This window comes from Xenopus tropicalis, chromosome 3 (genome assembly GCF_000004195.4).
Source record: "Xenopus tropicalis strain Nigerian chromosome 3, UCB_Xtro_10.0, whole genome shotgun sequence".
Taxonomy (NCBI): Eukaryota; Metazoa; Chordata; class Amphibia; order Anura; family Pipidae; genus Xenopus; species Xenopus tropicalis.
The window spans coordinates 81,071,027-81,096,451 of NC_030679.2; the positions used below are offsets into that span (position 1 = coordinate 81,071,027).

General features: G+C 36.5%; 1 protein-coding gene across 2 annotated transcripts in view; it reads left to right on the forward strand.

Moving 5' to 3' along the window:
• Nucleotides 1-21,947, forward strand: part of grm3 (glutamate receptor, metabotropic 3) — a 117,555-nt gene extending 95,608 nt beyond the window's left edge. For both annotated transcript variants that reach the window (XM_031899036.1, XM_031899037.1), the window contains exons 4-6: nt 14,250-15,316; nt 16,088-16,262; nt 19,002-21,947. In XM_031899036.1, coding sequence (XP_031754896.1) covers nt 14,250-15,316; nt 16,088-16,262; nt 19,002-19,078 — 1,319 coding nt within the window. In that variant the 3' untranslated portion in view covers nt 19,079-21,947. The remainder of the gene's footprint in view (nt 1-14,249; nt 15,317-16,087; nt 16,263-19,001) is intronic.
• The last annotated feature ends 3,478 nt before the right edge of the window (nt 21,948-25,425 follow it).

Below are 25,425 nucleotides of genomic sequence, written 5' to 3' on the forward strand. Positions count from 1 at the left end.
AAGGGCTGAAAAAAGGCATACACACTCAAGGATGCAGTGATTATGGAACAAGAAACAGCCTGAAATCAGGACTAGCAGCAAAGAAGGCCAGGAACAAGCTGGGTCACCAAAGGACAGCTGGAGGATAGTCAAAGTGTCAAAATGTGTTTTTCTATGTCAGGCAGGCACAAATGTGTGTCAACCCAACAGGACCATGAGATGTTCCTCTGATTAACCTTAACAGATCTCTGTTTTCAGATAATATAGCTATTTTGTTGCTACATTATATCACTTAATATACAGGTACTATACTGGGTGTAGTTATCACACTACTATAATGCTATGGTTGGGCACTTACTATTTCCAGTCCCGAAAAGCCAAGCTAAGATTCTTTGGCATTCAAAGCACAGTTTGTTATATGCATTGACCCCGCCATATAATTACCCCTGGTATACATTGACAGCTGAACCATGAAGGATGGGGAGCCACAAGGAGCTGGCCCACTGACTGCTCAAATAGTGTGTTGCTATGCACACATTGTTTCAGGAACTGTGCCCCAACCTTCCTTTCAACCTTCCTATCAAAAATGTATGCAGCTTGATTCTAACCACAGTAGTTCCATATCTCTGGCATTTAGAGAGGATGCTAAAGTTCAACTTTATGCAAGACCAGAAATAACTAGAAAGGGGTTAATGATTCTGCAGTTAATATCAGTAAGAATGTAATTCCAATAGATATAAATCTCCCCCAAAATCATAATACACTCCTAAAATAGAAAATATTTGTATTTATTTATTTATTGGAACAGAAATCAGTAATATCTCACCCTCTATAGTGTATTAATTTGGGGGATTATTAATTAGCTCTTTTGTTCTTAATAAAAGCATTTTTTTTAAGATTACAAAATCTTCTACCTCTTGTTGCTAAGTTACCATATGGTAGATTCATACTGACAGAGGATCTTAATAAAAGCAAAGCCTGAGACAGCTCTAATTCAGCTTCATGCATTGATGTGGGGATCTTCATTGAAGTTATTGTTGATGACAGCTCCCCGCAGATCTTCCACAGTTGTAGCTCTGGTACTGGAGGAAGTGAACCTGGACAGACCCCTTTTGACAAGGCAGAGGAAATACAACTCAAAATTAATTGACAGTTTCAGCTATTTCTGTAGTGTAAGTCCTTAAGCATAGCAATGTTAAAATTTTAGGAGGGATGAGCCCCAGAATATAAAAAAATTAAATGTAAAAATGATTTATTATTTACATTCCAAGAATCAACTTTCTTCTAGAATGTTAATTTAATATACATTTATTAATGGTCCTGAATATTTGGATCTAAACAGAGAATAGATTTTATAGAAATAATTTACTAATTTACAGATTTAGATTTCTGCATAAATACTGTGTATAATATATAATATCAGTATACCTAGCAGAAACAAATCTGCAAAGGGCCCGGTGGCACACCTACTTGGCTCCCTCCACCAGCCCTTTCACCTGTGTCCCCCACTCCCCAGCCGCTCCAGCTGAGTATTATTATTATTATTATTATTATTATTAACATTTATTTATAAAGCGCCAGCATATTCCGCAGCGCTGTACAATAAGTGGGTTTCATACATTGGACATACAAAGTAACATATAAAGCAATCAATAACCGATACAAGAGGTGAAGAGAGCCCTGCCCAAAAGAGCTTACAATCACCTGGGGTGGGAGGAGGTTTGCTTTCTCTATACTTACTCCACTGTAAACTGCATTAAAATTGATTAAAAATGAAGTTGCAATAAGTTTGAAAATGAATAAATACCTTAGCAAAAGTGCAAGAGGGCTAGGAGTGCTGCCCTTAGTGCTTTATAAATCGGCAATAAAATGTCACTATGGAGAACCAAGTCAATCAATTGTAGTTTTTATTTTATACCGCATAAACCACATGCAGTATAACATAAAAAACTACAATTGGCTGACTTGGTTCTCCAGAGTGACATTGTATTGCTGATTTGTAATGTCTGGATGGTGTGACTGTTCCTCTACTCTGTAAGAAGAACATGTACGCAGAAAACAACTGGATAAGACTTCACCTACTATCTTATTGCCCACTAGGAGTCATTTACAATGCAGGGCAGTGTGCAAAGTGCAAAAAAAAGAATCCACTCAGCTGCAGGTTTCAGAGCGTTTCAGAGTACAGAGTCCAGTGGCTGATTGCCTTTGCATTGGAAAGCTGGAATGGAAATAGCTTTTGATTGTTTTTAAGCGTCAATTATTATAGGAATGAGTAGTAGGTTTGTGAATAACACAGATGTTCTAAGCACTATTGACTCTAAGTCATTTAAGGACATACCTGGGACTAGCTGTGAAATGTCTTAAATGCCTTGTACATGCTTCACATTACTACATGCACAACAATAAGCAGATTAATAAAAATCATATTTGCAGAAAAGGGTGAGAACATATGTATTCCTTTTCTAATGCCAATGTTGACTGCTTCTGATAGGACGATAAAAGCAAATTCTATATTGGTTGCTTTTATTTTAATGTTGACCCACGCAATACTAAATCATATAATTTGACTTTAATAATTGTGCCGCGAGTGTGTTTTCAATAAATTATTAAATTGTATTTAATGTGAATATGTAAAGGCTGAATATAATATGGATTTAGGCTAGTGGCCTGCATTTCTGCCAATGGCATACTTGAGGGGTTATGCAATAAAAGGCACTAAATTTACCCAGTAATAGTAACTTATAGCAATCAATAAGATGATTGCTTTTAAACTGGTGACCACTAAATTCTACCTGCTGATTGGTTGCTATGGGTTACAGCGCCTGGGTAAACTTGTTGACTTTTATTACATACATGTGTTTTCTCTGCATGTGTAGAAAGGAAAAGAAAATGTTGATCAATGCATTTTTCAGTATGAAAATACATAATTTTGGATGTAAGCAGATTGGCTTTTCTCTGCCTGCATTTTTACACAGACTGAGAAAATGTCCAGGGTGCCACTGGCCTTAGGGATGGCTAAGGTATAGGGTTCAATAATAAGCTACTCAGGTATAAACACAGTTGAAGTGGGGTGTCTGGTGTCCCACCTGGCCAGTCTGACCCTGGATAGAAACATATTTTGGAATTCCAGGTGCATTTAAAGTACAGTTTTTATGCAAACACCAATTTGAAAAGCAATGTAATACTTTATGTATTTTGATATTATAAATATATAATTTACTTATTATTATCACAAATTGAACACCGACATGTTCAACAGTGCTGTACAATTAATGGGTACATGCATCGAACATACAGATTTACTAGCAAAGGAGGGCCCTTCCCAAAAAGAGCTTACTTTGATGTCCATAAGTAAAGGGAACATTTATTTTATAAACTTGTCTAATGTGGAGCTTGAGGCAAAATTAAGTCAGCCCTCAGTCAGTGCAGATTGATTCTCCATTTTTATTATTTTTTCTTACCTATCCTTCTGTTCAGGCCCTTTACAATTTACCTTTCAGTCTGTCATTCAGTTCATCATATTAAATTCCAAATTGGAAAGCTGTGGTGAGCAGCAGAACAGAAAAGCTTAAGAGCAAATGTCAGACCCCCATGGGAGATCACCTTTACTGTGGGCGACAAAGTGCCAAAAATACCTTAAATGTAAAACACTTCAGTGTAAAACACTTTACTTGCAGTGATCTGTCTTAATAATAGGAAAATGTGGAAGAAGGTATTTTGCTGAGATTAAGCCAGAAAGCCATATGTAAAGTGTTTTATGTGCGGAGATCCCTATTCATCTGAATTAAAATATATTTGTGGCTCAAAGGAGATACAGTCTCCCTCATGCGGCAAAGCACAATGTCTGACATGGGCCTAAAGTTTCAAAAACCAACCAAAAAACAGGTTATCATTCTTTAATTTCAATTACATGTTTCCAGTCTTACATTAAGCAATCAAATTTAACCTTCTACATGCTACAAAACAGGGCTCTGAAATGTCCAATCCTCACTGCATGGACTTTAGTACACGCAGCGAGTACATAGCTTTTACCACAGTAATTTCAAAGGGTATACTAACCATGTAATAAAACCTGCTTGGTTAAGCAGTTGTAAAGCAAAGTTATGCTATTTTTTTTTATATTTTTTCCTGGAAAATGTTCTTATACATATAGATATATAAATATACCTTATTGTATATAAATATACCTTATTGCATTATATTGCAACAAAATCAGTTCACCTTTAAACATTTTCCAATAGCAATTCATATTTTGTCACTGTAAACTTGACTGTGTGCCAGAAGAGATTTTTCAGCAAGATGAAACTGCACATGTCATACATATAAAATACTAAAGCTTTTGGAAGAACTGTGTAACTGCATCTATAAATAAGCCAATTACTCTGACATTCATTTACCTCTAGAGATGGACTAGTGTTTTTGGCAGAGACCTTACAACTCTTCACGTCCATGAGATGAAATCATCAACACATGTCACAGAGCAGACATTAAGCTCTTTACATCCCGTGGCCTTCAGAGGAACAGTAGGAGAAGCAGCACAGCACAACAAACTGAAAGCCACTAGGGAACTGTAATTGGTGATAGAACACATCCTTACCCTCTAATCCAAAGATTTTTTTTCTTCAGTAAACATTTTTGTGCTATGAAAATACAAGTCTAGTATGCCAGTGTAAGGTGCGCACCCATTACTGCCACATAGGAAGTTCACACTTCAGGTACAATAGAGGTGCAAAATGTATTGCCTACAGTGATAAGGGGAAACAGGTAAAGTGGCTCAAAGTGGTTATTGGCTACCAACATAATTATAACACGTAAATAATTTTCCTGAATTAACATTTGTTTCCAATTGATGTGAGATAAACATGATCAGTGTCTATTTTTCACAGCTGGTAATACTGTAATTCTATGTTGTTTGTGAGAGAAATATTTTCCTACAATTACTTGTCTACATATTCCACACCCCTGTACAATATATGGGTTGATACATTAGACATACAGAATTACTAACAAAACAACCACTAACTGATACAAGAGGTGAAGAGGGCCCTGCCCAAAAGAGCTTAAAGTCTAAATGGAGAAGGGGTTGAGGTGTGGCAAGATTTGAATTAAGTAAGGTGAGAGATGTAGCACAGGGCATTGCTTTTAGAAGCAAACTGGAGTTATGCTAAGGTAAAAATGTACAGTATGTGTGCAAGTATGTGTGTAGATATGCCCACCAACAAGAGAGTTTTAGTGTAAAAGTAAGACAGTATGCAATGTCTTACCTGGGCCACTGGGAATTCTCATTGCCTAACGCCAAAGGAATAAGCCCCAAGTCAAAAACCAATTCAGCATTTGGAAACTCAGAAGTTCTGAAGATTATAGAATCTATGATTTGTTGATTGTATCCACAAATTGTACATTGATCCATTGCATTAAAATAGTTTAACTGTTTTGTATTCTTTTTGTTTAATTTGTTATGAAAAGATAATTTATTTGCTAACATCTAAAATTGTTCTTGTTGATATAATGGTTACACTGTTTGCAAGCCTTGCAAAACTAGGATATAATTCAAAAAGTACATGATGCTTGAAGCTATTGTGTAAATAACATGAGACCATTTACATTGCATATGTTGGAATGCAAGTTAGATATGTTTCCAGATACACAGAAATATTGGGCGGCAGGCATAAGATATTACTATATGAGACAGAGAATAATAAATACATTCAAAACACTACAATAGTCATTGTGAACGCGAATATTTATCATCTTAGTTTGGCATACTTTTGCAGATATATTAAGAATTAAACCTCTGAAAATAGTAATCAATAAAGCTGACAGCTTTTGAAAAACATTGTGCATGCTTCGGGCTTTTTTTTCATCAGATATGCATAAATGGCAACTTTCACAATCCCAAATATTGCCTGAGGAAAGCCAGGAAACAGTGTGGCATTTTTCAGTTGAGCTTTTTTTCCTCTGATTGATTTAAAAGAGAGGAAAAATGAAGACGTGTCTAAGTGTTAGACATTGCACTCTGTTTCAGGGCATCCTTTCTTGGACTTGTGTCACAACCCTGTGACCTTATGCATGTCACTTAATTTTCCTGTGCCTCAGGCACCAGCCATACCACTTAAACCTATATGAAAGAATGTACTTATTTGAGCTAACAAAATCAAAACAAAAGATTTATAGGTGTGACAGGGAGAAGGTCAAGCTACCCCAAAAGGAAAAGCATTTGCCTTCATTATATCTAAAAGCGTTTGGTTTCATTAGTCTAGATTTGCATCCAGCATAAAGAAGGTTGTTTTTGTTGGTCTACTTTTTGACTGCTGAGGACCAAACAGTTCACCCAGCCCAATTTAAATTGATGTTGCCTAACCAAGATAATGAAAATGCTATGGCCATGTGAAATACACACATTACGCCAACTGCTGCATTTATTGGTAGGCATTATGATGCTCCTAAAAACAAACTAAACGCTACTGCCCCCACAACTAAAAGGAGAACTAAACCCTTAATATGAATATGGCTAGAAATGCCATATTTTATATACTAAACTGACTGCACTATCTTAAAGTTTCAGCATCTCTATAGTAGCAATGATGTTCTTTACAGTTGTCACAGGAGCTTCCCATCTTGGATTTTGTTACAACTGTCTGGGACAGTGCACATGCTCAGTGTGCTATGGGCAGCTGTTGAGAAGCTAAGCTTATGGGTTGCTGCAACTTATCAAGCAGAAAATGAAGTTCATCTGTCATATAAGCTGATGCTACAGGGCTGATTATTAAATTCTAATACTCTGCTGTATAATGTGAATCTGATTAAATTACTTATTAGACTTATACTGTGACATTTATATTTTGTATATACAGTATTTTGGGAGTCGGTCCCTAAGCTCAGTAACTGACAGCAGCACAGAGCATGTGCAGTAAACCAAAAGAAAAAAAGCTGGGGAGATACTGGGGGTGGGCACAGACCTTCCCTGCTAAAGGGCTGTAGATGCCTGGGGCTGGTACCGAACCCCAAAACATAATGTACAACATTTTTAGTCTATTTCTTTAGTTAGGCTTTAGCTCTTCTGTAACTCGCCAAATGTAAAATGTGACTTATTAGCTCTCATATTGCTACCAACTCTTCCACCAAATCCCCACCTACACCTAACTGGATATAAGCCACAATACTGAGAGATCTGCTAGCTTACCCTTTTAGAAGTGCATTTTAAGTATGTGTATGAGATTCAAATGAATCCCATCTTGTATTAACATACCCCTGTTATCCCATTTCTAGATTCCTTTGATATAGCTGTCACATTTACAATTATTACAGTTGCCACATTTATGCACACAATCTAAGAACAGTTATTCTCTAATACTGGGATTTAAGCCTATATTTTCCCTATCAATACAGCATTGCCTGCATCTGAGAGCACTGTTTATATAAGGGAAGGCTGAAGGGAGTCACTAAGGAGCCCCCATCATGCCCCCTGCTCATCCCCTAACTTGCATGTTTGAATGGCAGTGGCAAGGTGTACAATTAAAGCTCACTACAGAAAAACTCAAAAGTGTATTTATCAATGGGTAAATGTTCACCATATGATAAATATACTGCTAAAATCCCTTAGAAATGATAGAAAGTGGGTGAGTTTTTCTGTTGTGAGCTTTAATTTTACACTTTGATTAATCTACCCCTAACTAAAACTCAATGGTGCTGCATCACATAAAAAACCCCAAACTCAACAGACTGAACACATGGGCAGGAGTAATCTATGCATGCAGAGTTTGTGGCCCCTTAGTTTGTTGCATGCAGAGTTTGTGGCCCCTTAGTTTGTTGCTGGTGGAAGAGTTCTTCTCTGTAAGAATGTGCAAGCTATTGCTATATAAATCTTATGCTGCAATATGAATAGACATCTACAAGCACAGTGAGTCTTTATGCTCTCTCATTAGACTGTGGTTGCTAAATTTACTAATCTACACTAATATAATAAAGATAGCTAATCATATAAAAAAAGAGATTTCCTCCTGTATTGTTTATTCTCTATTTTTTATAACATGATTTGGAACATTTGATAATTGACAAACAGAGAAATCATCTTTGATATATATTCTTTAATATATATGTATGTAATTTATCACCAGATACTCACCAGCCACTTGTTATGCTCCTCTACTGACCTCCTACTCGACACATCTCTCTTTACCCTCTTACACAATCACGTTTAATGCTGCACCCCTTCTCTGGTATTCTCTCCCACATTCTGTCCAACTTTCTCCCAATCTCACTGCTTTCAAAAGGTCTCTTGAAACTCCTCTTTAGAGAAGCAAAATTTACTTTCATCTAACTTAGCATAGCTTCACTGTGCACTGTTGAGGTTAAATGCAATACACAATGCTACATCTCTAAAGTTACTCAATTTTTCCAAGTCTCATATACCTTCTCCTTCTATATTGTAAGCCCTTTTTGTAAGCAGGACCCTCTTTATCTCTTGTATTGGTTATTAGTAAATCTGTGCTCAGTGTATACACCCATATGGAATATGTCGGTGTTTTAGCAGAACAGGAGCTATAATTTTACTGAAGTGTTGTATATTTTTAATATAGTCATAATCTTAAGGTAATAGATAAAGTGGGGGTGGGACAGAATGTTAGTAAGGAAGTGTAAGGAAGGGTCATCAGCCTCACCAATGCCAACAAAGGGATATATACATATATACGCTACTTTGAATTAATGCATCTCAGTGACTTTACAGTTCTCAAGTAAAGGTGCGTCATACATTACATTTTTCAGGTTTATGTACTGTATCTCTGTTGAATGAAGTATTTGAAGCCTTTTGTTATATTGATAGGTTAGTAGATCTAGTTGTGTCTTTGATGTACATTCACTAAGCTACCATGTTTCTTTGACTTTATGTAACTGATTTTTATGTATATGTAGCACCAGAGTTTAGATATTTCAGAGACAATCTGTAAAGTCTTTGAGACATCTTCTGTTTTCCACTTTCTTGTGACAGCTTATATAAACACAGATAAATGTGAAAAATACTGCATGCTTTTGCTGGTGGTATGGTCTCTACTAGGATACCCAAGATCGAAATAACTGGAAGAAAATTCCATTTAACACCTGTGACTACTGAAATTAAATGAAATGCTTCATGCCAATACTTGGATGTCTATGTTAGGTGTAATTTGTTCTTATTTTTAATTGGATTCCAATGGGGTCACAAGACATCATGGCCTCACTGGTCTGCAGATTCAGGTGTAAGTTAGAGGTTTATATCATCAAAGCTAAAAAAAAATGCAGACTGTATATATTGCACTACTCCTCTAAAGGAAATTTATTACAAACCTTTTACTTTGGGGGAGCTTACTCCAACTTCAAGTAATGAGTAGAGTGGATGGTAGTTCATTATAAATACTAATGTGAAGAAAAACAATTGCTGCAGAACACTACTAGCATTATATGTCTTAAACAAAATCATTAATATGATTTCTACTTATTAAAAACATAAGTTAGCGATACAAAAAATTTCCTAAGTGAAATAAATGCTTTTGTGAAAATGATTAAGATTCCAATGTATGTGATCTATAGATTGTAAAATAAGACCAATGGATATTTCAGGGAATAATCATTAAATATGGTTTCAGACATAAGCACAATGGATTTTCTGTGGCATGCTGTTGTAGAAGGTATAAAATAGGACTTAATCACATGTTTATGGTTTGCCATCTTTTTCTTTTACTACATTCAAGTCCTAATATATTTATAGGATTTACGGTACCATGTAGCAGCACAGGAATTTCCTTGTGGGATGGTTACCGGACCAAATAAACAGTAATTAGAAAGGAATGGTGTACCCTGGTGGGTATAAACCATGCACCAGTGGTGACCATTGCCCCTGTATAGTCATTAGTTCTTTAACAGTGATAAAAATGTCCCCAATAACACCTCTAGGTGCCCAATGTATTAATGTCAAAAGTAGCATAATGTCAAAAGCAGACAACTAATTCTGTTTTAAAACACAATATTTCTTTGGTAATAACTGTCAAATTTGACTATGATAATTGACTTTTGGGGGTTATGGGTTATCAGCAGGTGCTAGTTTTTGTTCTTGACTACTTCATGACATCAAACTCTGCAAAGACAAAACATTTTTTTCTTTTGAACATTTTCAATTTATTTGTTTTGCCTTCTTGACTTGACAGCCTTTGGACAGGAATCATCTCAGTTCAGTTATATGAGTGGACAGGTCAGGCCATAAAGTGTCAAATCAAGTTACATTTTTTCTGAAAATAGGATATTTGTTCCTGAACATATTGCTGACACCAGATGAGGACAGATGTATGATGCCCTAAAAGAATTTTTATTTTTCAGTCTGATTTGCTATACAAACAGCATGAACAGGGCAGAAAGTCATGGATAAACAGATATACTCACAAGCTGGTTAGTCATGAATGATGTATGTCAGTTCATTCACTAGATAGCTTATTGTCAAGACATCACAGAATTAAGAAACACCAGTTACAAGAATAGTCTGTGTAAGCATTATAGCGGATTTTCTGTACAACCTAAGAGAGGGATTACTATCACATATCTTATTAGCTTAGGTACTTAGAGAATTGCTGAGCTTATAAGAACTTTAAGAAAAGGGGTGACATTTTTTTGCTGTATCTGGTATCTGGTTAAAAAACGTCTTGACTTGGATAGATATTTTTACACAAGATGATAACCTACAATAAATGTATGAGTCTAAGATACTGCAAATAAATGCAGACAAATGGAATAACTCCAAATAAATAGAAGGATCATATTTATTAGCCACGAAAACCCTAAAATCATCAGATCTGAAAATACTCTCTCGCACATGATGTTTTGTCTCCTGTGTTCTGCCTTGCCATAGTGTGTGTTCAGAATCGCTGCATTCATGTAATTGTGTGAAAATTGAAATATGTACAAATTCTTTATATGCTTATATAATAAGTTTCCAGTGAATCCGGGTTCTCTCTATTAACTGATAGGAAAACAAAGAAATGATTATCACAGAAACAGCCTAAAGGTAGTGTTAGAATATTTCCATAATACACCCCCTCCCCACCCCTTGTTCTATGTTTCTAATTGTTTTGCAGCCTTGCCCATTAAGTTTTATTTTACAGATGCTGTATCTGTGCTGTATCTTTACTGGATCCTGGGGTTCTGAATAACCCCAGGCATACAGGCTGATGGCAGCTTTCTTCTAAATGTTCTCCTAATGACATGCATACATTTATAAAGATACAAGTCTCTGATCTAATTGCAATTTTTGAACTGTTTTAAAAAGAAGCTGGGTTACCATTATATAGTAATATAGTATAGTATCCCAAAGTCTATAAATAAAAGAAAGAGGGAAAGATCGATGATAGATAGATGATAGATATAGATGATAAATAGATAGATAGATTTTATTTAGGTAGACACATCTTTGGGTATAAGAGACAATGCAAATGACATGATAAAGAAGTCCATAACTTCTAATTATGTTTCCAAAAAAATAAATTAAGATAACAATCAAATCAAATGCTTTGGTCCTATTTATCATACTATTTATGCCAGAAAATGGCATATTTATAAAGCCGTGTATTTTTTTATTCTGCATGATCACCGTATTCAACACCATAACATCATATTGCTATATTTGTGGCGTAACCTATTCAAGCTAACAGGAAACATTCTGGCAGAAAAAGATTGCATTACAAAGTGGTGATGGACAAACACAGGGTATTAGCCCAGAGGATCACCCTAGTAAGGTAAAAAGCTACAAGTCAACTTATGTTTAGTGATCCCTACGCTGATTTAGGGACAGATCTATGAACAAGTGATGGTTAATTCGAGGTAAAAAATAACATTTTGGCATAAAATGATTCACATAATCTGCCACATATACAATTATGCAGAGATGGCATAAATTTCAGGTGAAAGCTTTTCACCCGTTTAGTGCATATGCCACTTTAGTGGAGTTAGTGAAGTCTTTTATATGGCTCATTATTTGCAAGGCAGTGTGCAAAGTGAAAACAATGGAGCACAGGGGCTTATGGCTACTCGATGAATACAACACCATCTGCATTCAGGTTGTGAAAACAGGGTGGAACTGACACTGTGGTCTGCGCCTTACAACAGATTTTTTTTATTCAGCAAGGGGTGCAGAACTGGAGCAGAGACTTTTAATTCCCAATATTTCTTCAGCTGCTGCTCAACACCTGTCATTTCTGCCACGGAGGAAATTGATTCAATTCATTCATTACTTTTTGTCTTATACATTTCTATATTTACAATATATGCACAATTTCATGTTTTCTTGAGAGTCTTCTGTAGTGATGCACCTGTCTTGGTGTAATCATATGATTGGAGATGATGTGACAGATTGAATGGAATGCAATTTTCAGTTATACATCTAATAACTGTACGCAGTCTGTGTAGCATTTGTCTTTAGAGAGCTGTCTTAGCAACAGTAAGGGCTATGTTACTGATAACTTGGAAGTGACAGTTCTTAGTCAAATTTATTTCTTTTCTTAAATATGGAACTAAATGCATTAGAGCTAAGTGGTAAGAAAATAAAAACTGTGGGAATGAAAAGCTACATTCACACTACATTATCACCTGCATATAACTTTTTTTATTTTTTATTTTTATTACTTTTTTATTATCTTATGTTTCAATAGTATGTATGCATACATATACACTGTGTTTATAGAGTGCTATTTAAATATGCAATGCTGTACATTTCTATAGTACAGGCATGGGATTTCTATTTATAGACTGCTATTTGAATATGCAGTGCTGTACATTCCTATGACATTGGATTTCTTATAGAACCCATTAGCTGCAATGCTCAAAAATACAGTAGTACCATTTCCCATAGAGCGAAGTTTTAACAAATAATGTTTCATTTTTGACTGATAAATGAACTAAGCTAGCATAAAATCTGTTTTGATGCAAAAACATCATCATATTTTTTTATGTTTTTTATTGCCTTAAGCCATGGTACTCCATTACATGGTACTCTACAGAAAGACTCCATGTCCAGAAAAACCAAAATTCCTAGCCCTTTAAATAATACATTTTGTAACTAAACAGAAAAGGGACCCAAACAGAGCAATGATTTAAAATTAAAAGTACACAGATACACATGTATGGATGTATAAACTATCACACTAAGGGGCACATTTACTAACCCACGAACGGGCCGAATGCGTCCGATTGCGTTTTTTTCGTAATGATACGATTTTTTCGTATCTTTTGCGATTTTTTCGGCATCTTTACGATTTTTGCGTAAAAACGCGAGTTTTTCGTAGCCATTACGAAAGTTGCGCAAAGTCGCGATTTTTTCGTAGCGTTAAAACTTGCGCGAAACGTCGCGCCTTTTAAGTTTTAACGTTACGAAAAAGGCGCGACTTTGCGCGCAAGTGTTAACGCTATGAAAAAATCGCGACTTTGCGCAACTTTCGTAATGGCTACGAAAAACTCGCGTTTTTACGCAAAAATCGTAAAGACGCCGAAAAAAACGAAAAAAATACGAAAAAATCGCAAAATTACCGAAAAAGTCGCAAAATTTTCGTTTCCAATCGGAATTTTTCCAATTCGGATTCGAAATCGTGTCTTAGTAAATCAGCCCCAAAGTGTCACACAGAGGCACATTTTACACAATTTCTCTGACTGGCTTATCTACTCATAGCTACACTAACCTTTTCATTTCTCTTTATCCCACAGGGAGTTGTACATTAAACCACACTCATAAAATGGTACTTGCATCAAAATGCGTTTTTTGCACTTCCATGTACGGTAGTTGGTGCTGCTCACTATTTAGATGCAATAAAGCAATTTGTAATTTAGACTCCCTTATGTTTCAGAAAATGCACACCAAGCCTGAGGCACATTTACTTACACTGGGCAAATTATCATCAGGCCGTAACACATGGCAACTAATTAAATGTATGTTTTCATTGTTTCACTTGCATCTGAATAAACAAAGATACTTAGTGACTGGTTGCCATGGGTTACTTTACAGATGCCAATTTTGCCAATTGTCAGTAAATGAGCACCATACATTTTACAGTATATAACAAGTGAAACAATGTATGCATGATACAGCACCTCTAAGACAATGATTATGATATTTATTGTCTTTGACTATATGAATGTGTTGCTTACTAGTCACCAAGGAAATTGTCATTCACACACACACACACACACACATATATATATATATAAATATATCCTAAACACTGTTACTTAACGTTTGTTCTCATTTGTTTTGGCAGCTCCTTTTATACCACCCAGTAATACAGACAGCATTGTGAAATTTGATGCATATGGAGATGGAATTGGTTTATACAATGTGTTCAATTTCCAGTATCACAATGGTAAATATTCCTACCTGAAAATTGGCCAGTGGGCAGAAACCTTGTCACTGGATGTTGACATAATACAGTGGTCAAAAAGTTTGGTTCCAACATCACAGTGTAGTGACCCCTGCGCTCCAAATGAAATGAAGAATATGCAACCAGGAGATGTATGCTGCTGGATTTGTATCCCATGCGAGAAATACGAGTACCTTGCTGATGAGTTCACATGCATTGACTGTGGGGAAGGACGATGGCCTACCGCTGACCTAACCAGTTGCTTTGATCTACCAGAAGATTACATTAAGTGGGAGGATGCCTGGGCAATAGGGCCAGTGACCATTGCATGCCTTGGATTTGTATGTACTTGCCTGGTTGGAGGAGTCTTTATCAAAAACAATAGCACACCTTTGGTGAAGGCATCAGGAAGGGAACTCTGCTATATTCTCTTGATTGGAGTTTTTATGTGTTATTGTATGACATTTTTCTTCATAGCCAAACCTTCTCCTGTCATATGCACCCTTCGACGTTTGGGACTTGGAACATCTTTTGTTGTTTGTTATTCTGCTCTACTGACCAAGACAAATCGCATTGCCAGGATATTCAGCGGTGTAAAGGATGGTGCCCAAAGACCAAAATTCATCAGTCCCAAATCCCAAGTTGTCATATGTCTCAGTCTTATCTCAGTTCAGATTGTTGTTGTATCTGTATGGCTCATGTTGGAATTCCCTGGCACAAGACGCTATACACTTCCTGAAAAAAGAGAAACTGTTATATTGAAATGCAATGTCAAAGATTCCAGTATGCTAATTTCACTGACATATGATGTGGTCCTGGTGATATTATGTACTGTATATGCCTTCAAAACAAGGAAATGTCCAGAAAATTTTAATGAAGCCAAGTTCATTGGATTTACAATGTACACAACTTGCATTATTTGGCTTGCTTTCCTGCCTATATTTTATGTCACATCAAGTGACTACAGAGTAAGTACAATAGTCCTATTTATTTCTTTTTTTCTCACTGTATTATGACTAATATCTCTGTAGGAGCCCAGCAGTTAAAAATAACGCCACAAAATAAACTGCATGCTGTTGTTTATGGATGAGAAAAACATGCATGCTTCCCATAGGAAAATGTTAACCTCTAATTAAAAGTCGTAATGTTTTGCATGTAACATATAACTATAAGAAATATGAAAACTTAAATCATTTTTAGCAGACTTAAAGGAACAATTCAGTGTAAAAATGAAACTGGGCAAAATAGCCAGACTGTGCAAAATAAAATATATTTGTAATATAGTTAGTTAGGCAAAAATGTAATCTATGAAGGCTGGAGTGAGCAGATGTCTAAAGTAATAGCCAGAACTCTACTTCCTGCTTTCAGCTCTCTAACCTCTTTGTTCAGTGACTTTAGGGGGAAGGGGGGCACATGGGACATAACTGTTCAGTTAGTTTGTGAGCACGCAGGTCAGATTCAAATGCAAACAACTGAACAGTTATGTCCCCACCGAAAGTCACTGACTGGTTACTGATGGCTAACAGCTTAGACAGCTGAAAGCAGGAAGTAGAGTTCTGCCCATTATGTTAGACATCCGCCCCAGATACTGGTGCAAGTGCTCTGTGTATGGAGCAGTTGTGCCATAAAAATGGTAAATGAGCCCTAAAGTATTTTTGAAGCCTTAAACTCTAATGATGTTTCTATATCAGAATAGATATGAATGAAGTTTATGTTATAACATTTTTTTTGTATTTTAGGTCCAAACTACAACAATGTGCATCTCAGTAAGCCTGAGTGGCTTTGTAGTTCTGGGGTGCTTGTTTGCGCCAAAAGTTCATATTATCCTGTTTCAACCACAGAAAAATGTCGTAACACACAGACTACATCTAAATAGGTTCAGTGTTAGTGGTACAGCAACCACATACTCACAATGTAAGTACCTTTTTATTCAGCTTACAATAATTACAAAGCCCGCCAACACTGGGGGAATGTAATAAAAGTTGATGGCAGAAAGATATTAACAATGTGAACAATTTTCTCCTTGTGCATAATAGTTCTTGTGTAACTATTATGTATATATTAAAGTTGTTATTGTTATAACAATTCATTTAGCAATGTAATGTTTATGATTAGGCAGTTATTGCTTTGCACTTTGAAATCACATTAGTTTTTGGGGGGAGGTTGAAACCTGCTTATGTTATATTTTTTTCAAAAAATTATTATTTTTTATTATTATTATTATATACACTGCAAAGCAATAAAAGTGTGCTGCTTTTTCTCTAGCAACTGATGTCAGTATACACAAATTTCATATCTGGGCGCCCCTAGGGCTCCCCCAGTTGTCGCCCCCCCCCAAACCCGCGCGACCGCAAGTTTAAACTTCCATACGGAGCAGTGGGGAGAAGTCCCCATTGCTCCATATTTGAGGGAAATTTCTAAATTTTGTTGCTGCGGGGCGGCCTCGCCACAAATTCAGGCCTGAGTCTGTGCTAATACCTCAAACAACCCAATAGCCTGAGCTGTAAAAGTTTGGCATGTCTGTCTGTGCTATCCTCTGTAGTTTTTCTGTATCCACTGTATTGCTCTTTTACAGCAATAATGCAACAAACAGAACACACAGAAGAGCACAGATAGCCATACAGAATTAGTCCTGAAAGTGTCTTTTTGGAAGCAGCCACTGTGATATCTCTGAGTATTTAAAGGAACAGTAGCACCAAAATATGAAAGTGTATAAAAGTAATTACAGTATAATGTACTGTTGCCCTGCATTGGTACACCTGGTGTGTTTGCCTTAGAAGGACAACTATAGTTTATATAAACAATGCTGCTGTGTAGCCATGGGGGCAGCCATTCAAATGAGAAAAGGCACAGGTTACATAGCAGATAACAGATAAAACCCCATTATATTCTACAGAGTTTATCTGTTATCTGCTATGTAACCTGTGCCTTTTCTCCCTTTTTCCAGCTTTAATGGCTGCCCCCATGGCTACACAGCAGCTTATTTATATTAACAATAGTAGAGCTTCTGTTGCCAATACACTAATTTTACCAGTGCAAGGCAACATTACATTAGTTACTTTAAAACACTTTCATTTTTTGGTGTTACTGTTCCTTTAAAGTTTACCATAGACTTTAGTGAACTGGCATTTAGTGGGCAAAAACAGTGCCTTTTAGGCTAACTTAATATGTTACATTTATTTTTTAATAATTTGAACAATTAACTTCTCAAACATGAGGGTACCAGGGTTCTTGGTGGGATCTTGGTATCAGATTCTCTGGAGGGCCCTTGGTGCCCCAGACACTGGTGTTGGTATAGAGGTATTGGCATAGAGATTGGATTGGCATGTAGATTGCTCTAGCAACTCATCATTCCGACCACTCTTGCCATAGATGGCAAGTAATTTAATGTAATATTTTGGGTTAATTTACTATAAAAACTGCACTATGTTAGTATAGATGTCACAGGGAAATGCACCCTTATGTTCAGGCCCAGATTTGTGGTGAGGCCACAAAGGCCCGGGCCTAGGGCAGCACAACTTTAGGGGCGGCATGCCGCCCAGCAGCACATACACATTGTTCACATATGGAGCACTGGATACAGGACGTGCATCGCATCCTATCATCAGTGCTTTGTAGGTGCCCTAAATCAACATGCATGGGGGGGGGGGTGTAATGAGGGCGGCCTCCAGGCACCTTTGCCTCCCCATGATAAATATTAAATTTATCATGTTACCTTTTATATATCCAGTACTACAACGGATAAAATGTTAAAATTCAATATGACATGAATAAAAATGGAACAAAGTGCAGAAAATATAAATGGTGTGATAAAATACTTTAGCTGAAAATTCAATTAGAAGAAACTTATCACTACAGCAGAAGTAAAGAATAAATCATGGATCCTCCAATGTTTTATATTCGTGAGCCACATTCAAATAGAAAAAGTTTTGGAGAGCAACACAAGCATGAAAAAAGTTCCTGGTGGTGCCAATGAGAGCTATAATTGGCTATTTAATAGCCCCTATGTTGACTGGAAGCCTACAGAAGGCTCTGTTTGGCAATTACACTGGGTTTTTATGTAATCAAAGCTTGCATTCTAACCAGAAATTCAAAAATAAGCACCTGCTTTGAGGCCATTTGGAGCAACATCCAAAGGGTTAACAAGCAACATGTTGACTCCAAGTCACTGGTTGGGGAATAAATGTTATCCACTGTCAGCTAAAACTTGATACAAATATAAATAAGGGCTAAAGTGATGAATTCCTGCCAAAGTCTGTGAGAAGGACCACTAAAAAAAACAAACCACCAGTTTGAAAAATTCTTACAGCAAGGCATTCATTTAGCACTCAGGAGCTGCCCTCTGTGAGGTTACCAGCAATTAGAAACACCTCTTCCAATTGTAAGAAGTACTGCCCCTATAAATATGGATGTCCCATAGAATATGAACATAGTGTGGCAGCAGTGAGCATAGACATTAAAATACTAAAATAACAGAGTACACTTACTGATCCATGAGGTTCAGTGCACTGGATCATGCAGTTAAATACTTTGCATCATGCTACAACAAAATAAATTGACACGTCAATGTTCTTGCTTTTTTCCTTATAAATAATAGCTAATTAAGTTCACATAATTTGCTTTGGATAATTGTAATTGTATTTTGTTTTTCAGCCTCTGCAAGTGCACATTACACACCAACCATTTGCAATGGAGGAGAAGTTCTCGACTCCACCACGTCATCCTTATAAATGTGATCAGAATCTATGTCTTGAAGATTTTTAGACTGTTAGATTTTATGCACTTGTGCAGTTCTGTAACTTTTTTTAGAAAAAAAACAAAAATATTTTTGAGGACTGTATAGCTTAATGTTCTAGAGCTTTTTAGACTTGTTCAATGACCACAGCTGTTGACACATTTAGACGATGTGTAAATAGGGTGCATTCTCTACACCAGAGGCAAGCAATGTCTAGTGCTCCAGATGTTGTGAAACTACAGGGCAATACCCACAACTGAATACAATGTGGGATGGTGGAAGCTGTAGCTCTATAACAAATGGAGTGCAAGAGGTTACCTGCTCCTGCTCAACACTATCTGCAGTGTCCACTTAACAGTAATACAATAACCGACATCTGCCATTTCAGTATTAAATGTCTTTTACTTTCATATGATTTTTTTTTTGTAAACTAGGTTATTGTTGTAACCAATTTTAGAATGCATAACAGTAACTTGCAGTTACCCAATATGTACAGGTAACTGGATGTTTTTTTGCACAGCAGAATTATTAATGTAAAGATACCAGTAAAAAAAACTTTTTAAGGGTTTTAAGCATGTTTTCTCAATAATGATAAAATATTTTGTTGCACTGAATGGAGATGTAATGGGCAAATAACAAAGTTATGAATGTATGACTATGACTGCATCACTGCAAGTACTAGGAGCCAAATCATTAACTTAATGTTTAAAGAGCAGTACAGAATAAGAATATAAACAGAACCTAATGCTCCCTTAATTGCTAGTTTACATTATTTACAAACACTCTGCTGCTTTAACAGCTATATTTCAGTTTACAGACCCTCGTTCATTTCATGAAGAAAACATTTGACATTGTTTTTTTGCAAGGCATCATAGAGATCATTATCAATTGGTTGGAAGATTGTACAGATAATAATACCATGCCATTGAATAATTGTTATGGTTCTTCCCTACAGATACAATGGCATAGAGTTTTACTTTAAAGGGGGATTTTTTTCTAATGCTTATTTATTTAAATGCTTGAATTTCAACAACTGAGTTACATAAAAACATGAAGAAACAACTTAGTTAAATCACTTAGAGTTAATCTTGAAACTTTGCAGATTATAGATGCCAAATCGAGTTACGAGTTTTTTGAAAACTTAAGTTTCACAACATGACTGACTTGTTTGCTTCATATAAAAAAATAATTTAAGGGAGTGTACTAAGAAATCAATTAACAATGGCTGAACAGTAATAATATATTTATGCAACAAAAAACAGATCCATTAAATATCCCCTACAGTGTAAACTCAAGCAATGGCATTTACCCTTTTAGCAACTTTTTAATATAAATGCATCTGTCACATTTAAGTTTGTATGAGGTTTTTATATTAATATTAGATTAGATCATACAGTAAAATTATACTGTAAGTTAATGTTATACACGAGTAATGGTGTATGTATGACCATTAATGGATCACTCCTGTATATTTAATTAGCCAATAGGGTTAGCAATTCCCTTAAAAATCTATAATGCTCTGTTTCCTAAGCTTGGGATTCAACTTCTAGCATGCCCAAACAGAGGCTAGGCCCTACCTAGGGGGGCCAGGAGAAGTCTTATGGAGGCCAGCCTAAATGCCAGCTAAGGTGAGATTTGAGGGAAATGCCCATTTGGTCTTCTAGATACCCCTGGAAGCTTAGCGTAAAGGTAAAATACAGTGGGGGCCGCCAGCAGAGGTTCAAACTTTAAGGGATAATTTAATTTAAAAAATGCCTTAACTCTTAATGAGATATTTAGAATTTGTAGTCCTGCAGCATTTGGAACACAGAGTTATACTGAAAAAAAGTTACATATCATGGCATGAATAAAAAATAGATAAATATTAAAAACAGGATGGCAGGAGAAATAAAAACTCTAGCACCTTCTACCATGTAAAACAAGGTGTTACTGTATATTGGCTGCTTATGATTTTTGTCTACAATGGTACCATATATTGACTTTTTTTGTATAGATAACTCCTTTTTTATAGTTTTTTGATTATACAGATTTTTTTTGTTTAAAAATTGAGCAAAAAATGTACAACTTACAATAAAAAGCACACTGATTATATAGTGCTATTGCCATTACCATACAGCAGTATTATCATCTGTACAGCATTTATGCTTTAACTCACAAAGGGTCAGGGTAGGAGGGAACATTAATACAGGGGCTGGAGGGGCAGCAGATACATTGGATCTGGGTCCATGATACAGACAGTAAAATCTGTAGAATATTTCTGATTAGTGCTTTAGAACATGTATAATATACAGCACAAGCTAACTGCTTGTTTCTGACTGTTTCCTTTGCCCAACAACAAGCAAGCACAAGCTAATACTAAACTAATTTCATGGGCAGTGTTAAATAAAGCACAAGTTCTTCTGTGCTTTTTTCTTTAGTAAGGCATGAATTGAGAAATATCTACTCAAGGCTCTGAAAACAGTACTCCCAGAAATTCTACAGAATGGAACTTGCGTATTTGTCAGGCTTTCTACTTTTATGTGCTGGAGGGAAAAGGGCTTTTACAGAGCATCTTATTTTCAACAATATTTCATTTTCACTCGTAGCCATGTTATCTTTCAAACGCTTCATGACAAAGTACTGAAAGCAATAGGTGTCTGTGACTTCTGTACTAAAGATTGTAAAGAAGCAGCTTTGGTGCTGTATTGTAATTCCACTGGAGTGCTTTCATAAAGTATTCTGTACTAGGCAGCTGGGGTTGTATAAAACATTTTCTGATAAAACGTGTTGGTAAAGGAGCTACTAGCTATACAGGAACAGTGCTGCTTGTCATGGTCCAGAATGTTAATTCAAGCTTCCAATAAATATTTTTATGTTTGAATAAAGCTGATGTTATATGTTATGTATATTCTTCCTTATATTACACTTTGTTTTAAGCTATATCAGCGGCTTTGACCAGTAATTCAACACAAATTTACAGAACCATGCAATAAAGTTTACACAACCACACAATAAGCCACCATTACACTAAATCATTATCGCACATCGCAACTTTCTGGGATCGCAGCCTCAAATAATATAAAGAATAATGCCAGGTCACACTGTAGTATCTTCAAATCATTTGCAGGTTTGATATTTGTTTATTATAACTTTAGTATGTGTGTTTCTTATACTTTTGGTATTTAAGTGCAAGTTAAAGGGCAGACACACAGACAGACAGATAGATACAGTGGTGTGAAAAACTATTTGCCCCCTTCCTGATTTCTTATTCTTTTGCATGTTTGTCACACTTAAATGTTTCTGCTCATCAAAAACTGTTAACTATTAGTCAAAGATAACATAATTGAACACAAAATGCAGTTTTTGAATGAAGGTTTACGTTATTAAGGGAGAAAAAAAACTCCAAATCTACTTGACCCTGTGTGAAAAAGTGATTGCCCCCCTTGTTAAAAAATAACTTAACTGTGGTTTATCACACCTGAGTTCAATTTCTGTAGTCACCCCCAGGCCTGATTACTGCCACACCTGTTTCAATCAAGAAATCACTTAAATAGGAGCTACCTGACACAGAGAAGTAGACCTAAAGCACCTCAAAAGCTAGACATCATGCCAAGATCCAAAGAAATTCAGGAACAAATGAGAACAAAAGTAATTGAGATCTATCAGTCTGGTAAAGGTTATAACGCCATTTCTAAAGCTTTGGGACTCCAGCGAACCACAGTGAGAGCCATTATCCACAAATGGCAAAAACATGGAACAGTGGTGAACCTTCCCAGGAGTGGCCGGCCGACCAAAATTACCCCAAGAGCGCAGAGACAACTCATCCGAGAGGCCACAAAAGACCCCAGGACAACATCTAAAGAACTGCAGGCCTCACTTGCCTCAAATAAGGTCAGTGTTCACGACTCCACCATAAGAAAAAGACTGGGAAAAACGGCCTGCATGGCAGATTTCCAAGGCGCAAACCACTTTTCAGCAAAAAGAACATTATGGCTTGTCTCAATTTTGCTAAAAAAACATCTCAATGATTGCCAAGACTTTTGGGAAAATACCTTGTGGACCGACGAGACAAAAGTTGAACTTTTTGGAAGGTGCGTGTCCCGTTACATCTGGCGTAAAAGTAACACAGCATTTCAGAAAAAGAACATCATACCAACAGTAAAATATGGTGGTGGTAGTGTGATGGTCTGGGGTTGTTTTGCTGCTTCAGGACCTGGAAGGCTTGCTGTGATAGATGGAACCATGAATTCTACTGTCTACCAAAAAATCCTGAAGGAGAATGTCCGGCCATCTGTTCGTCAACTCAAGCTGAAGCGATCTTGGGTGCTGCAGCAGGACAATGACCCAAAACACACCAGCAAATCCACCTCTGAATGGCTGAAGAAAAACAAAATGAAGACTTTGGAGTGGCCTAGTCAAAGTCCTGACCTGAATCCTATTGAGATGTTGTGGCATGACCTTAAAAAGGCGGTTCATGCTAGAAAACCCTCAAATAAAGCTGAATTACAACAATTCTGCAAAGATGAGTGGGCCAAAATTCCTCCAGAGCGCTGTAAAAGACTTGTTGCAAGTTATCGCAAACGCTTGATTGCAGTTATTGCTGCTAAGGGTGGCCCAACCAGTTATTAGGTTCAGGGGGCAATTACTTTTTCACACAGGGCCATGTAGGTTTGGATTTTTTTTCTCCCTAAATAATAAAAACCCTCATTTAAAAACTGCATTTTGTGTTTACTTGTGTTATCTTTGACTAATAGTTAAATGTGTTTGATGATCAGAAACATTTTGTGTGACAAACATGCAAAAGAATAAGAAATCAGGAAGGGGGCAAATAGTTTTTCACATCACTGTATAGAGGTTTTTGGACAGCTAACTGCTTGTTTTTGACTGTTTCCTTTGCCTAGCAACAAGCAAGCACAAGCTAATACTGACAATAATATTACACTTATTTTTAAAGAGGACTTGGGGTCTGTAAAATTGGCCCTGATTAATAATCAAGATGGGGCTATAACAACCATTAAAATGGTAGAGCTTAATACATAAAAACTCACCCATGTTCTTGTCATTCCCATGGGATTTTTAGAAGAGTATTTATCAGTGGGTAAAAGTTTGAACTCAGCATATGAATCCCACAGGAATGAATAGAATGGACCCTAGTGCTACACACAGAGCACTGCGTTGCCCATGGAGCCACCATGCTGCCCCAAAAAGGATGCTTCTGTTCTTATACTTGAATAAATTAATGCAGAAATGCCATTTCTTCTTTATTCCCCTTGTCTTGATGTGGTATGTGTTTCCATTTTATGTATCTAACAGCAATGTTCATTTCACACAGTAATAGATCAAACAGAGTGGACAAACATTGAGATAAATAAATATAAATAATCATATTTAAAAAGATTCATTACCAACCAAGAGATACAGAAGGAGAGAGACCCCTGCCAAGTAGAACATACAAACTATGTTCTCTTTTCCCACATCCATAGATTGGGTTTCTACTATTCATACTCATTTAGGCCTGGCAGTTTTATATATACCAACTTGCCAATAATCTATGAAGGCTAACAGAGTATAGTGCAGTACATCACTGAAGCTGAAGTTTGCTGCATATATCACAGAGAAATATGGCTTATAATCAGCAGGTCCTAGCTAGAAAATCTTGTGTTATATTTAGTATCCTAACAGTCTAAAGAGGCAGGGATAACTGAGACACAAGGTATAAAAGTGCAGTATGTAGCTGTATGGGGTAGATTATAATGAACATGAAAAAGGTAATGGCTGTTATTGAGGTTATAAATTGATATTTAAAAAAAATTAGGATTAGCGAGAATGTGAAAGGTTTCATGTGTTATTGTAAGAATTGAGGACTTCTCTAATGGTGTTGGTAGAAGTTAATTTTCACTAGGGTGCAAGAGTGCTCATTTGTTGGAGTGAAGAGGCCTTCAGATATTTGCCCACACCCAAATGCAGTGTGCAATGTGCACAAAAATGGCAGCTTGTTTACAGATGATGCCTAATATGTCTGTGTGTATGTAATCATGTCCCCTCGCAAGCACCTCTTTTCCAGAGAAAACAACCCCAACCTCGACAGTCTAACCTCATATCTTAAATCTTCCATCCCCTTTACCAGTTTAGTTGCACGTCTCTGCACTCTCTCCAGCTCATTTATATCCTTCTTAAGGACTAGAGCCCAAAACTGCACCGCATACTCCACTAACAACACTGGTCCAATTAGGAAATGTTCAATTTACCACCACTCTTTGTAATCTATCCTTCAGCCAGTTCGCCATCCAGTTACAAATATTATGTTCTTGGCCAATATTCCTCAATTTGATCATTAACCTTCTGTGAGGTACTGTATCAAAC